The sequence below is a fragment of the Pan paniscus genome, chromosome 15, assembly GCF_029289425.2.
Source record: "Pan paniscus chromosome 15, NHGRI_mPanPan1-v2.0_pri, whole genome shotgun sequence".
In the NCBI taxonomy this organism is placed as follows: domain Eukaryota; kingdom Metazoa; phylum Chordata; class Mammalia; order Primates; family Hominidae; genus Pan; species Pan paniscus.
This window is the reverse complement of record NC_073264.2, coordinates 67875638-67892848: the sequence shown is the minus strand read 5'-3', so window position 1 is coordinate 67892848 and position 17211 is coordinate 67875638. Positions and strand designations below refer to the sequence as shown.

Below are 17211 nucleotides of genomic sequence, written 5' to 3'. Positions count from 1 at the left end.
TCATCTAGCCCCAGGTCGTAAAGACTTTTGCTTTTTTTTTTCTTCTGACAGTTTTACAGTTTATATATATATTATACTTTTTATATTAAAGTCTACTATGTATTTTGAAATAATTTTGTAATAAAGCATGAGGCATAGACTGAGATTTTTTTTTTTTTTTTTTGCCTGTTGATTTCCAATTGCTCCAGCACCATTTGTTGAAGTCTATTCTCCACTGAACTGCTTTTGCATCTTTATTAAAAACCAATTGAATATATTTGTATAAGCCTATTATAGGTTCTCTATTCTGTTTCATTGATTTATGTTTTTATTTCTCTGCCAATACTATACTATCTTGAATACTGTAGATACAGAATGAAACTTTCATTGGGTAGAGTTATTCTTTCCACTTTGTTCTTTTTAAAAATTGTCTTAGCTGTTGTAGGTTTTGTGTTTTTCCATATAATTTTAGAATGAATTTATATAATTTTATAGCCACAAAACACTTGCCAGGATTTTGATAGGTATAGCATTAAATTTATGGTTCAATTAGGGGAGAACTGACATCATTACTATGCTGAATTTTTCAATATTTGAACACAGAATGTGTCTTTATTCAAGTGTCCTTTTATTTCTTTGTTGTTTGGCAGTTTTTGCGTAAAGATAACATACGTGTGCTTTTAAGTTTGTATCTAGATATTTTATTTTCTTTTGAACAATTGTAAATGGTGTTATTTAAATTTCAGTTTCCAAATGTTTGTTTATAGTATATAGAAATCCAATTGATTTTTTTTCTTTTTGTGTTTATCTTATATGCCACAAAGCAGCTAAAATGACTTATTCTTATAGTCATTTTTTCCTATGCAGATAATCAAGTGGTCTGCAAACAGGGAGAGTTTTATTTCTTACTTTCTAATCTATGTGGTTTTAGCACATATTCTTGCGTTATTGTGCTACCTAGCATCTCTAGTACTATGTTGAATAAAAGTAGTCAGAGAAGATATTATTGCTTTGTTTCCAATTTTTGAAGGAAAACATTCTTTCACCATTAAGTATGCTGTTAGCTATAGGTTTTCTCTAGATGCTCTTAATCAAGTTAAGGTCCCATCTAGTCTTAGTTTGCTGAGAGTTCTTACTATGAATGGGTTTTGAATTTTGTCAGATGCTATTTTTGCATCAATCTATATGATCATTTGATTTTTCATCTTTAGCTCGTTGACATGGTAGATTAGATTTATTGTTTTTCTACTACTGAAGTAGTTTTCTGTATATTTCAAATAAATGTCAAATTGTCGTGGCACTTAATTCTTTTTATACATTGTTGCATGTAATTGATAATACTTTATTGAGGATTTTAGTTCGTAAGAGATATTGGTTTTCCATTTTCTTTCTTTGCACTGTCTTTCTCTGTTTTTGGTATCAACATTATACTAGACTCATGAAACGTATTTCCTCATCTTTTATTTTTTTGGAGCAGATTGACTAAAACTGATGATAATTCTTTTTTAAATATTTGGTAGAATTCTCCAGTGAAACCAAAAAGAAAGTCCTGAGGCTTTCTTTTTCAGGAACTTTTTCATTATGAATTTAAGTTACTTAATGGCTTTTATACAATGTAGATTGTCTATTTCATCTTCGTTAGTTTTAGAAGTTTGTGATTTTCAAGGAATTGGTCCATTTCTACTAAATTGTACAATTTATGAGTATGAAGTTTTTAATAGTATTACCTAATTATCCTTTTAAAGAATAGAAGATCTGTAGTAATACTCGTTTTATTCATGACATTGGTGATTGTGCCCTTTCTCCTTTATCTTTGCAATGTAGCAAGAGGCTTACCAATTTCTTTGAGCTTTATAAAGAAGCAGATTTTATTTTACTATTGTTTTCCTGTTTTCAATTTTATTTATTTCAATACTTAATTCATTGTTTTCTTTCTTTTGATTGCTCTGAATATATTTTGCTCTTCTTCTAGTTTCTGGAGGAAAAAACTTAGATTACTGATTTGAGAACTTTCCTCTTCTCTTAATGTCTGCATTGCATATAATTTTTCCTCTCAGCCCTGCTTTCACTGCTTTACAGATTTTTTGATGTGTTATATTTTCATTTTTCGTTTGTGTAAATTTTTAAAATTTCATTTGAGACATCTTATTTGATTATTTACTAGAGTACCTTTTAATTTCCTCTGGCATGTATTAGAGCTTTTCCTGATATTTTTCTGTTTTTTTTTGTTTGTTTGTTTTTTGGTTTTTTTTTGGTTTGGTTCCATTATGGTCAGAGGACATACTATGCATAATTTCAATTTTTAAGTACTGTTTTGGTTTGTTTTATGATTCAGGATATGGTTTTCCAAGGTAAATGTTTCATGTGTGCTTGAAAAAAAATGTGTGTTGTTTAATTTTTGGTGGAGCATTCTGTATATTTCAATTTTTGGTACACATACTTTTAAGATTGCTGTTTTCCTGGTGGATTGAGCCTTTCACATTATGGGATGTCCTCTCTGTCTCCAGAATTTTTCTTGTTCTGAAGTCTACTTGGTCTGATATTAATACAGCCACTAATGCTTTTTAAATTTTATTTATTTATTTATTTTTTATTTTTGAAATGGAGTCTCACTCTGTCACCCAGGCTGGAGTGCAGTGGTGTGATCTTGGCTCACTGCAACCTCCACCTCCCCGGTTCAAGTGATTCTCCTGCCTCAGCCTCCTGAGTCGTGGGGTCTACAGGCATGTGCCACCATGCCTGGCTATTCCTGTACTTTTAGTAGAGACAGGTTTCACCATGTTGGCCAGGCTGGTCTAGAACTCCCGACCTCAGGTGATCCACCCACTTCGACCTCCCCAAAGGCTGGGATTACAGGCGTAAGCCACTGTGCCCAGCCCACTCCTGCTTTTTTTTTTTAATTTGTGTTCACACATAAATCTTTCGCCATCCTTCTGTATCCTATTGCTTACTACCTACTTATGTCATCGTTTTTGAAATTAGTTTCTTTAGAATGGCATTTATTGGATCATTTTTTAAAAATCCATTCTGTCAAAATCTGTCTTTTAATTGGCATATTTAGGTTATTTATATTTAAGGTAAGTATTAAGACCATAGGCCTTAAGTCTGCCATTTTATTATCTATTTTCTGTTTTTGTCCTGTTTCTTTTTCCTGTTTTTATATGCTTGCTTATTGTGAATCACTTAAACACTTTTTAGAATTCTACCTTTATTCATAGCGTTTTGAGTATATTGCTTTGTATACTTTTCTTAGTGGCTGTTCTCAGTATTACAATATACAGATATAACTTACCACACTCTACCAGTATTGACATTTTATCATTCCAAGTGAAATACAGAAATCTTACCTCCATTTAGGCAACTTTACCCTTCCACATTTTAAATATGATTGTGTTAAGTATGTACATATATAGAATACCATATTATACAGTATAACTGTGATTTTAAAAATTATAAGAAAATACAATCTATTGTATTGACCCATTCTGCTGTTTTCTCCTTTCTGAAATTTCAGGCCTTTTTCTATTACTTCCTTTCCCTTTAAAGAATTTATTTAGCCACTCTTTCAGAGTGGTTTTCTAGTGACAAATTCTTTTAGTTTTCTCGTTTGAGTATGTCCTTACTCATTCTTGAAGAATAACTTCATTGAATATGGCATTTGTAGTTGACAGTTCTTTTTTCCAGCACTTGAAAAATGTTGTGCCACTTCCGTCTGTTGCCCCCTGTGAGTTTTCTATATTGGTGATGGTATTTCTCAGTTCTATAATTTTCATTTGGTTCCTTTTATAATTTTTGTTTGGCAAGATTTTCCATTTTTTCATTTTTAAAGAGAATTCATAGTTGCTTATTGAAGCACTTTTATAATAGGTGCTTTAAAATCTTTGTCAGATAATTTCAACACCTGAATCTTCTTTGTGTTGGTGTCTGTAGACTGTTTTTTTCTCTCTCATGCTGTGATTTTCCTTGTTCTTGGTATGATGACTGATATTTTTATTGTCACCTAGGACATTTGGTATTTTATATTTGAGACTATTTAATCTTTTTTAGCAGATGTCCCCCATGTCGCAATGTAACACAAGGGCCTTATGGACATGTATGTTCAGCTTCTGCAAGGTCTCACCGACACCACTCTGGCAAAAGTGAAGCACTGATTCACACTGCTTAATTTAAGACTGTAAGGTAGAAGTTCAGCTCCCCTCTTGGCTCTGCTGAGACCTTTCTGGTGAAAGTTGACATTACCTTGCTCCACTGTTGATACCAAGTAGGGGCACATGCTAATACCAAGGGTGGGGGAGAGTAGATGGTTGACTCATATTGTGAGCAGAAGTACGAATAGCCTCACCTGGCTTAGCCTTGTTGATACAGCTGGGGGTAGAGGTTCACCTCTCTGCCAGGCCTCACTTACGTGGGAAAGGAAAGGTGAAATAGTGGTGACTAGCTCTACTTTGTGCTGCCTTGTTAAGTCTCACTGCTACTGAATGGGGATGGAGGCTCAGCTCATCACTGGACTCCACTGACACTACCCTGCTGGGAAAATTGGAGCACAGCTTGTTTCCACTGGGCTGGTGATAGATCAACTTCTGCTTGGTTTCAACTTTAATATCATAGCCAGGAAATCAGAGTGACATCTGCTCTGCCAGGTGAAAGATGGAAGAATAGCTCCCTACTCAGCCCTGCTGCCACCACCAGGTGAGGGATTCAGAACTATGCCACTTACTTCTGTGGGATGGCAGGGGGTGATGTGGAATATCAGCTGCCTGCTTGACTCAACTGAAACTATAAGGGAACTGAACAGTTTTTCCATTGGTGCTTAGCTGTAGTAGGGCAAATATTGCTGAAAAGCCATTCTTGGCTCTTAGGTGACCCTTGTCCTTGTCTGTTGGCTAGACAAACAGGCTTTTGTAGGGGTATTTTTTGTTTACGCCACCTGTTGGTGGTTCCAGGTTGAAGGCTTTCTTCAGTATCCTGTCCAGAATATACAGGAGATAATAAGGAAACCCAAGTAACTCACTGCCATGTCATTTCTCAATTCCTGAGGTTCCCAGGTAGCCAGGTAGTCTGCCTTCTTCTTTCCATCTTTCAGAATCTTTCTTTCTTTCTTTTGGTTTTTTTGTTTGTTTGTTTGTTTTTGAGATGGAGTCTCACTCTGTCATCCAGGCTGGAGTGCAGTGGCACCATCTCAGCTCACTGCATCCTCCACCTCCCGGGTTCAAGCGATTCTTCTCTTGCCTCAGCCTCTCAGGTAGCTGGGACTACAGACGCATGCCACCATGCATGGCTAATTATTATTATTATTTTTGTATTTTTAGTAGAGACAGGGTTCCACCGTATTAGCCAGGATGGTCTTAATCTCCTGACGTCGTGATCCGCCCGCCTTGGCCTCCCAAAGTGCTGGGATTACAAGCATGAGCCACCGCACCTGGCCCAGAATCTTTCTATGTTTATTTTATAATGCCTAGGCATTTTTAGTAGTAATAGGAAGGATCTGGAAGGAATGAAGGTACTCCATCTTGGCTGGAAGTCTCCTCAGCAGGAATACTTTTGAAACATGACAGAGATATTATAATGTTATCTGGAGCAATCAATACATGAGCCAATAAAATAAAAAAGAAAAACAACATAGGACCTTTCCTACTATGCTAAAAAAGCACTATAATCAAAACCATACAGTGCTGAGAAAAGAATAAATAGATTAATGGAACAGAAGTTCAGGAAAAGACAGACTTAAGTATGCATATGTCCTAAATTGGAAAATTTAGTATAAGATACATGAGGCAAAATTCAAACCAGTGGGGCAAAAATGGACTTTTTCATTAAGAATTATCCCTCAGGATTTTTCCCATGGGCTGGAAAAACAAAGACACATTTTAAAAATATTGTATCAATTTAGTCACCTCACATATAAATAAAATCTATAGTAATATACATTGCAGACAAAGAATATTTAAATATATCTATTTAAAATAAATGCATTCAAGATGGTAGTGTAAACTGGCATAACTACTTTAGAAAAGTGAGATTTCAGTCAGGAAAGTTGAAAATACATGTTTCTTAATACCCAGGAATTCCACTCTTCAGTATACACTTCAGAGAAACTTATACATGAGTACCAGGATGCTCTTATCATAATGTTTATAGCATCACTTTTCATAATCGTCCCAAATGGAAACAAGCTAAATATTCAACAGTAGGATGTCTCAGTGATCTGTGGTACAGTGGTGTACTTTACAATTAAACAAAGACCTTAGTTACAGTCAATAACATGAATGAATCCTACAAAAACGGTTGATAAAAAAGCAAGGCACAAAAAAACTGCATACAATATGATTTAATTCATATGAAGTTCAAAGAGAGCAAACATGAATTGTAATGTTTAGGGATGTGTATATAGTTGGTAAAACGGAACAAAAGCAAGGAATTGATAATGATAAAAATCATAATAGTAGGCCGGGCGCGGTGGCTCACGCCTGTAATCCCAGCACTTTGGGAGGCCGAGGCAGGTGGATCACTTCAGGTCAGGAGGTTCGAGACCAGCCTGGCCCACATAGCAAAACCCTGTCTCTACTAAAAATACAAAAATTAGCTGGGTGTGGTGGCGCATGCCTGTAGTCCCAGCTACTCAGGAAGCTGAGGCAGGAGAATTGCTTGAACCGGGGAGGTAGAGGTTGAAGTGTGCTGAGATCGTGCCACTGCACTCAAGCTCGGGCGACAGAGACTCCGTATCAAAAAAAAAAAGAAAGAAAGAAAGAAGTCAGAATAGTGGTTACATCTAGGGTGAAAAAGGGACTTCTGATTGGGCCAGGAATTTATTCACTCTTTATGTGGCTAAGGGCTAAGAATCCATTCAGTTTTGAAGTGATTTATTACAATCAATAAATATATGTGTAATTGAAAAAATTTACGAACTAGATAATTTCTGGTGCTAGAAAACTGTGAAAAGATTCCCACATCTGCCAAAATGTGATTTATGTTTAATCAGTCATATTATTTTAATAACAAAAATACATATGCATATTTATTTATACATGGTATATACTATAGGTAGCATATCAAATTCAAACTCAATTGTTCTGTTTAGACAATGTAAGATTACTCAGATATTACCCAACTGAAATGAACATTACATCCGTATGCTTCACATTTCTTTCAGCTAAAACAAAAACGATTGTAACTGATTTCAGCTGAAAATGCTAATGTGCCATCAAATATTGGTGAAATGTTTTAGAACAGTTTTTCTTTGAGTACTTTGAAAGGAAGATGAATTCCTCATTTTTTTTAATGCCTCAGGCCTCAAACTCTCGAGTTATTTTAGATATAATACCAGTAATCGACGGAAAAATTATGTTACATATCATCCATGAATCCTGCTTTTTTTAAAAGGAATCTCCTGAGGGATAACTCTTGTAACTCTAAAATAAAAAAAGCACACACAATGAAGAAAAAAAGCTGATTCCTTTAGGAAACAAATCACTATTTAAAAATAGGCAAAGTCCTGCTAATTAATTAAACTAATTAAATAATATATTAATACTCTGCCTTTAGGGTAAGTTTTCCTTAAGGCTACATCTTCAGCCCAATTTTAATACCTCATATAACTTTTCCGTGAGATTCCATTCACTGACTAGCATGGCCTCAATTAACTCTCTTGTATGAGGACAAACCTTAATATCAATTACTAGATTGTGTTTCTCTTCTGAGTTCCAGGCTGATTCATTCAATGACTTATTGGATATTTGGTAATCTGAGAGGGACCTCAAACTCAGTAAGTCCAAAACATCCTCTTTCCTATTAATAATATTCTGTCTCCAAAACATCCTTTTTAAGTTAACAGCAACACCATCTACTCAATTTCCCAAGCCAGAAATCTGAGTCAATCTTTCCAATTTCCCCTAAACATCCAATAAGTTATCAAGTATTGCTGATTTTACTTTCTGAAATAATATTTTTCAAATCTTGTTTTCTTCTCTAGCCTCATTGTCACTGCTTGAGTTCAGGTTCTAATCATTTTGTGCCTACATTCCTGCAACCTGGTCTCCTTCCATCTAGGTAGAACCTCTTCTCTGCTGAAATCACTTTTCTCATTCACCACAGTAAGGCTTTAAAAAAGCATCAAAATGATTATGTTACTTTCTTCCTTAAAAATCACATAAAGGAATCCCATAATTTTCAGGATAAAAACCAAACTTCTTAACATGGGATAAAGGCCTGCTTCTAGCCCTTTATCTTACCAGTCTTTATTTTATACCCTATAATCTGGTATCCTATTATTTCATGTCTATGCTTCTGTATAAAACTCCAATTTCCTGGGGGTTACCTCTTGGAAAGACTTTGCTGATTTACTTTTTCCAATGTCCAGGTGTCCCTTCTATGTATTTCCATAAAACTCTTGGTTTATCTTCATCAGCTAACACACATTTTAATTGTATTATCAGACAGGGTGCCTTTATAATACATAATTTCAATTCAATATTCTTTACATAAATGTTGCTTATTTATATATATTTATTAATTGCTTAAAGTTTCTAGAGTTCAATTTTTGAGTCATTATAAAATATATTTCAAGAAGTAATATCCTCATGCTTTTCCAACCCTTTAACAACATTTGATGATATTTTTAGAAGTCATTATTGAATGTCAAATAAAATCTTTATTCAATTTCCTCATATGAAAAATGAGAGATCTGGATTAGACCTAAAGTTCCTCCTAGCTAAAATATTTTACAAGTTCACACAAAGTTGGAATAAATTTCTTGAAATTTTTTTTGAAGCTAGAATTACCACATTAATTTCTGATGTTGACCATACATTAGAACACTTGACATACTGAAGCTAATAGTGTATCATATAATGGATCAATGGGCTTACTTGATTTAAAAATAATGCAAACAAATTACAAGATTTTTTTCTTTTCAAAAATGTCCCTTGAGGCTGGGCGCAGTGGCTCATGCCTTAATCCCAGCACTTTGGGAGGCCGAGGCAGATGGATCACCTGAGGTCAGGGGTTCAAGACCAGCCTGGCCAACTTGAAGAAAATTTATCTCTACTAAAATAAAATTAAAAAAAAATTAGCTGGGTGTGGTGGCATGTGCCTATAATCCAAGCTACTCGGGAGGCTGAGGCAGGAAAATCACTTGAACCCAGGAGGTTGGAGGTTGCAGTGAGCTGAGATCATGCCACTGCACTGCAGCCTGGGTGACAGAGCGAGACTGTCTCAAAAAAAAAAAAAAAAAAAAAAAAGCCCCTTGAGTCTTGAGTCATAGAATTAAATAATTATTTTGAATTGAATTTGAATTTATTGAAAGATTTGAATTTATTGAACTTGATATTGAAAAGTTTAATCAAATCAAGCTTAGTGATTTGTTGAGATCTTTACATGTCATTGTTAACAATTTAACCAGTATTGTTTATTCTTCATTATTAATATCCAATTATTCAATCTTGCTTTTGAAAAAGAACAATATATTATGTTAGAAAATTAATATTCCATAAGACTTAGTAAAATGTTAGAGACAGAATAATGTCATAATGCTCTAATTTTTAAAGAGTAAGTCAATTTTTCATTACTGTAATGTAAATTTTTAATTGCAATTGGCATATCGTGTTTTCAAAGGAACCCAGAAAAATATGTACTAAAAGACTGATACTATTTCACTGAGCAGTGGTTTGTAGTTCTCCTTGAAGAGGACCTTCATGTCCCTTGTAAGTTGGATTCCTAGGTATTTTATTCTCCTTGAAGCAATTGTGAATGGGAGTTCACTCATGATTTGGCTCTCTGTTTGTCTGTTATTGGTGTATAAGAATCCTTGTGATTTTTGTACATTGATTTTGTATCCTGAGACTTTGCTGAAGTTGCTTATCAGCTTAAGGAGATTTTGGGCTGAGACGATGGGGTTTCCTAAATATACAATCATGTCGTCTGCAAACAGGGACAATTTGACTTCCTCTTTTCCTAACTGAATACCCTTTATTTCCTTCTCCTGCCTGATTGCCCTGGCCAGAACTTCCAACACTATGTTGAATAGGAGTGGTGAGAGAGGGCATCCCTGTCTTGTGCCAGTTTTCAAAGGGAATGCTTCCAGTTTTTGCCCATTCAGTATGATATTGGCTGTTGGTTTGTCATAGATAGCTCTTATTATTTTGAGATACGTCCCATCAATACCTAATTTATTGAGAGTTTTTAGCATGAAGGGTTGTTGAATTTTGTCAAAGGCCTTTTCTGCATGTATTGAGATAATCATGTGGTTTTTGTCTTTGGCTCTGTTTATATGCTGGATTACATTTATTGATTTGCGTATATTGAACCAGCCTTGCATCCCAGGGATGAAGCCCACTTGATCATGGTGGATAAGCTTTTTGATGTGCTGCTGGATTTGGTTTGCCAGTATTTTATTGAGGATTTTTGCATCAATGTTCATCAAGGATATTGGTCTAAAATTCTCTTTTTTTGTTGTGTGTCTGCCAGGCTTTGGTATCAGGATGATGCTGGCCTCATAAAATGAGTTAGGGAGGATTCCCTCTCTTTCTATTGATTGGGATAGTTTCAGAAGGAATGGTACCAGTTCCTCCTTGTACTTCAGGTAGAATTCAGCTGTGAATCCATCTGGTCCTGGACTCTTTTTGGTTGGTAGGCTATTGATTATTGCCAGAATTTCAGCTCCTGTTATTGGTCTATTCAGAGATTCAACTTCTTCCTGGTTTAGTCTTGGGAGAGTGTATTTGTCGAGGAATTTATCCATTTCTTCTAGATTTTCTAGTTTATTTGCGTAGAGGTGTTTGTAGTATTCTCTGATGGTAGTTTGTATTTCTGTGGGATCGGTGGTGATATCCCCTTTATCATTTTTTATTGCGTCTATTTGATTCTTCTCTCTCTTTTTTTTTATTAGTCTTGCTAGCGGTCTATCAATTTTGTTGATCCTTTCAAAAAACCAGCTCGGGATAGCATTGGGAGATATACCTAAGCTAGATGACGAGTTAGTGGGTGCAATGCACCAGCATGTCACATGTATACATATGTAACTAACCTGCACATTGTGCACATGTACCCTAAAACTTAAAGTATAATAATAATTTTTAAAAAGACTGATATTATTTAAAAGTGGTGAAGGCTTATAGGGAAAAGAAATTGCAACAAGATAAAAAGATAATCCATTATGCACACCAATGCTTATACACAGTGTTTTCTTATGTAGATTTTTAATGAACTACACAGGAAAGGGTTCCTTTTTGATTCTCCTAATATTGTAGTAAGAAATTCATTGCAAATGGCAGATAAATCTGATGGTGATTATCTGATACATATAAATTTTTAATTCACTATAACTGAGAATTAAATAATATTCTAACATAGCCAAATATCAATGGCATAAAGAAAAAGCAACTCTTCCCCACCCCTCACCAAGATGCTAAATGTTTGTAGAGGTGAAAAATGCCATACTATACCTTGATTTCTTCTATTTCGTCTGGTACTATCTTGTATGCTGATATAGTCCCACCCAACCTGAAATTAGGAGAAGAAAATATTCTCAAAACCAGCAATAGTGTTTAAAATGTATGAAAGATTTCTGCCATTACCATCAGAATGCTACCAATAACTCCCAGTATTCACCCCAACAACCATGGAGGAAAAACAACCATTTTGTGCATATATTTTCCATGTATTAGTTTAAAAGAGGTAGATAATGAATGACTATTGAAAGAGAAAATATTGTTAGATTTTTTACCCATAACTAAGCTCCTCTTATTGATGATTTTAATAATGCTGAAACTGTCACTTTTACTGCCGTATTCTGTCACAGCTAACATGCATCAGGAACTGACAGCAAACATGTTTGACTTTTTTAAGAAAGAAATCATAGCTTTTTACTTTTTATAGTAGCTTTAGGTTTACAGAAAAATAGAGCAGAAATTAGAGCATTCACATATTTCTGCCCTTCCTTCCCCATGACCTTGTTTCCCTTGTTATTAACATCTTGCATTAGTGTGGCACATGTGCTACAACTGGTGAACGAACATTGATTCTGCTTCTTTTTTTAAGTAATTTGAATAGGGAGTCAGAGAGACGTGTGTGCCCAGCACTGTCCAAGGGGAAGAGATGAGAATTCGGGAGTTACAGATAATTTAATCCTTAAAATGTTCTTTGCCTTGAGACAGTGATGCCATTATACGTCATATTCAACTGTTTGAAATATTTTTTAGAAAGCAACTAAGCTTTATATAAGATCATGTGCCAGGTATGTATCATATATTATCTAATTTAATCCTTGCAATTATCTCTATTATAAAAATGGGAAAATTGAGACAGAAACATTCAGTAATTTTTCTTAAGCAACTGAAGGAACTAGCAAATGAATGAGTTGAGATGTACAAAAGTGTAAAATACACACCAGATTTTGAATACTTAGTATGAAAAACAGAATAATTTTAATATATTGACTACATGTTAAAATAACATTTTGATATATTGGGTTAAATATATTATTAAAGTTAATTTCATCTGTTTTTACTTTTTAAAATGTGGCTACTTAGAAACTTTAAAATTACATACAGGGTTGTGGCCCCCAGCACATCTCTATCAGGTACTCTAGGCTATTAAACTCCAAATTACCTAACTGCCTTTGTTCTAATTCAGCGCTTACCAAGGAACCTTCTGATTACTTATCTGCACTTATAAGTATACCTCAGTAACAAAAAAAGGAGTATCATACGTAAGAGACTTATGTATTCTGGACCCTTTAGGATATCTCCTCTCCCAAATGTAAAATAATAAATACCATTCTGGTTTCCATTAAAAAAAAAGATACCCAACCAAATGATCCAAAAACTATGCTTATTACTTGGGTGACAAAATAATCTGTACAGCAAACCCTCGTGACATGCAATTTACCCATGTAACAAACCTGCAAATGTACACCCTGAACTAAAATAAAAGTTGGAAAGAAAAAAAAAAGAACGTATAGGTTTTAATCTCACAATTTCAGTGGCATTCAGAGAAAAGGCATGTTTTAAAGCAAAGGTGTAGTATCTGAGCAGACCTGGAGTTACAATTTTACACAAGACAACAATGTTTGAAATTTTCCTACAGTATTTTAAATAAAGTATACTTTTATATCATTTCCAAATGTAGCTATATTTTTAAAATGTTTTAACAGAGAAAAAATAGTTGAAAAGTGGATACATGTTAATGGTACAAAGGAAGGACCTTTGATTTGCTCTATTTGAACAATAATATAATTATGGAAATCATATATAAAATCAGATAGAAATAAAAGTTGGGTTAGAGAAAAATTATGTTCAATTACTTTGAAAGTTCCCAACTGAGAATCACACACTGACTAAACAGGTCATTAAACAATATAAGTGGAATACAAGACTTTTTGAGAGAAAAAATATACATAGGTTTAAAAATGCTAAATTATATTATAAAAATGTCCAACCTCAGGAAGAAATGTGTTGAGAAGCACGACAAGTTTAATAAGTAAGGTAAAATATATGCATTATTGCTAACCATGTCTTACTAATGCTTTGGGATAAAAGTAAATTTTTTTTTCTAATTGCATTCAAATTATTTTCTTATTTGTGGTACAGCACTTTGAGGAAATAACAATGACAAGATTACAGAAATTAGTCTGAATGATATCTACATTAAAACCTTGTAGATATGGCCGGGCGCGGTGGCTCATGCCTGTAATCCCAGCACTTTGGGAGCCCGAGGCGGGCGGATCACGAGGTCAGGAGATCGAGACCATCCTGGCTAACACGGTGAAACCCTATCTCTACTAAAAATACAAAAAAGTAGCCGGGCGTGGTGGTGGGCGCCTGCAGTCCCAGCTACTCGGGAGGCTGAGGCAGGAGAATGGCGTGAACCTGGGAGGCGGAGTTGCAGTGAGCCGAGATTGCGCCACTGCACTCCAACCTGGGCGACAGGGCGAGACTCCATCTCAAAAAAAAAAAAAAAAAAAACTTTCTAGATATGATGCTCAATTACCTTATGTCAGCAGTCAAGATGACAAAATATAAAGATTATCCAGGGCCCAATGATAGTAAAATACTCTATGTTTGACAATATTTAGAACTGACTTCAGGGCTAGGTTCACTGGCTCACGCCAGTGATCCCAGCACTTCTGGAATCCAAGGTGAGAGGATTTCTTGAGGCCAGGAGTTTGAGACCAGCCTATGCAACACAGTGAGAGTCCACTTCTTTAAAACAAACAAAAAAAAGGACTCTTACATCAGTGATGTGTAAGTTCTAAAGAAAAAGAGAGTCACGACCTAGGAAAGATATTATTAAAGATTTCCCCAAATCATCTGGTGCGGTGGCTCATGCCTGTAATCCCAGCACTTTGGGAGGCCGAGATGGGAGGATCACGAGGTCAGGAGTACCAGCCTGACCAACATGGTGAAACCCCGTCTCTACTAAAAATACAAAAATTAGCTGGGCGTGGTGGCGAGCACCCGTAATCCCAGCTACTCAGGAGGCTGAGGCAGAAGAATAGCTTGAACCCGGGAGACAGAGGTTGCAGTGAGCTGAGATTGCGCCATTGAAACCCAGCCTGAGCAATAGAGCGAGGCTCCGTCTCAAAAAAAAAAAAAAAAAAAGATTTCCCCAAATCAAAAATTCCTAAGATTTGTTAGAAAGCAAGTCTATTATTGGCAGTGATTTATTTTCTTGTGTCTAATATTTCTGGTACTCAACTATCCCCATGTTATCAGCCTTCAGCCTGTGAAAAGCACGCAAAAGAACTTATTACCTGCCATCTTTTTCCTGACATACACTTCATGGGACAAGTCTGCCCGATTGCACTTCCCAAAGTAGGAGTAGCTCTGCTCTTTACATGCCACTCAGTCTGCACAGCGGCAGTCTTCTCTGGGGAGACCAGAAAACCTAGGCTACTGAGCCAAATGGTAGAGGAAGGAAATGGTCTGGATTAAACAGCAATGAAGGAAGTAAAGGAAGAAGGGGGAAAAAAAAGTCCTGTGATTTCAAGGGCAAGGCATTAATTTTTCTAAAGTGCTCATATATTAAATCATATCTAGAATAAACTTCAACATTGGGGCAAACAGTATCCGTATAATTGTACACATACCAAGGGGACGGTTTTAAAGACCAAATTTATTTGAAAGTATACATTATTGCTTTTTGTTTAAAAATTTATTTTCATTTTCACACTATATCTGATTCTTCTAAAAATTCTTTGATTTTTAAAAACATATATCAGAAATAACAGGGCTGAGGTGATAAATTTCATTATTTTAAAGAAGAATATGAAATTGGTCATTAGGATGGGGAATACTCTATTCAGGAAGAAATAGTGCTAAACGTGTACCTGTGAATTTGGCCATTATTCATTATTCGAATACATCTTTGAAATAATCTGACAAGAAGAAATGATGTTTCCAATCTCTCTGACTTCCTCTTTTGCCCTTCTCTCTGCTTTTAAGGCTCATGTGATTATATTGGGCTCAACCAAATAATGCGGGATAACCTCCCTATTTTAAGGTCATCTGCAATGTCACTTTTGCTATATAACATAACTTATTCACAGGAGTAACAAAAGCAGGTGAAAGTCATGAGTCCAAAATTCTGCCTACCACGAGGTCAAAGATTAAAAGCAGGGCCTGCTATCTAAGTAATCAGATGGGACTATGGCCCACCTATGGTTAACTGTGGCTTCTCCCAGAATGGTAGCAGTGGAGATGGAGAAAGTAAATAATTTCAAGATATATTCTAGAGGTTAGAATTAACAGGAATTAATGATGGATTACATACACATTGAGAATCTGGACAAAAGAGGAGTCAAGGGTCAACACAGGGTTATCTGTCTTTTTTTTTTTTTTTCCTAAAGGACAAAGGTTTATTGTTTTGTTTCACAAAAGTGGAATTTTCAAAAGATAACGTTTACAATAGTTTACAAAATATCAAATAGTCAATTCTCAGTAGTTGTAATAGTTATTTCTATAAAATTGCCACACACTCTGAAAGAGCTAATACTGAACCACTGCTCCTAGGAGAAATAAAAGTTTAGATTGCTGCAAGCCTGTGGTCACAACATTTTCATCAATAGATAGATATATAAACTTGAGTTATGTGTGTTTCTGTTTGAAGACACCCAATCAAAAAACCAAACACCGCATATTCTCACTCATAGGTGGGAATTGAACAATGAAATCACATGGACACAGGAAGGGGAATATCACACTCTGGGGACTGTTGTGGGGTGGGGGGAGGGGGGAGGGATAGCATTGGGAGATATACCTAATGCTAGATGACGAGTTAGTGGGTGCAGCACACCAGCATGGCACACGTATACATATGTAACTAACCTGCACAATGTGCACATGTACCCTAAAACTTAAAGTATAATAAAAAAAAAAAATTGCAATTTTGCAATGCCACCTTGGCCGTAAGTCTAGCATCCACATATGCCTTGATCTCTTTCTGGCTATATTCTATTCTATTGGGCAATTTACCTGCCCTCGTGCCAGTGCGGTAACTGGTCGAGCGAGTTCTCCCAGGTTAACTTCTTCAAGAATGTCTTGTTAATTCAGGGTTATCTGTTATCTCTGGGTGGCTACTATTCACCCAAGAAAAGACAATATGACGAGAAGGACATGAAAATTAAAGGTATATTTAATAGAGTATTCGATTGATTACATAATGTAAGCTAGGTAAGGAGGGAAATGAAAGAGGTAAGGAGCCAATCAAAAAGAATTGGAGGTCCACGGTGATCAAAGATTTATCACAGTTGAATTACTAGAGGGAGTTAAATAGAAAGAAGTGACAACTGAAGAGAGTGATAACTGAAATGAAAGTTATAGAGGAGTGATAGTTATTAGTAATGAAAGGAGCTAGGGTGTGACCATTGGAGCCAGTGGCTTAGGAAGGATGAAGGACATCATTGGGTGAAAGAAGGTGAAAGAACTGAAAGGCCTGAGAATCCTTTTATTCATCCCATTTGAATCTTTCCAGCAGTCCTTTCTTATCTATACGGGATATGTTCCAAGATCTATACTGGATGCCTGAAACTGAAAATTTACTAAACTCTCTACATACTGTTTTTTCCTACACACACACACCTATGATAAAGTTTACTTTTTAAATTATTAACAGTAATAGATTAAGAACAATAATAAAACAATGATAACAATATACTATAAGTTATTATTTTTATAATAACTTTCTCTCAATATTAATATTTTTGGATGGCACTTGACTGCACGTAACTGAAACTACAGA

General features: G+C 35.4%; 1 protein-coding gene across 26 annotated transcripts in view; it reads right to left on the bottom strand.

Moving 5' to 3' along the window:
• The window catches only part of GPHN (gephyrin), a 675135-nt gene that overhangs the window by 392715 nt on the left and 265209 nt on the right, over window positions 1-17211 (bottom strand). For all 26 annotated transcript variants that reach the window (XM_034937122.3, XM_034937124.3, XM_034937127.3 and 23 more), the window contains exon 3: window positions 11418-11475. In XM_034937122.3, the coding sequence (XP_034793013.1) occupies window positions 11418-11475 (58 nt within the window). The remainder of the gene's footprint in view (window positions 1-11417; window positions 11476-17211) is intronic.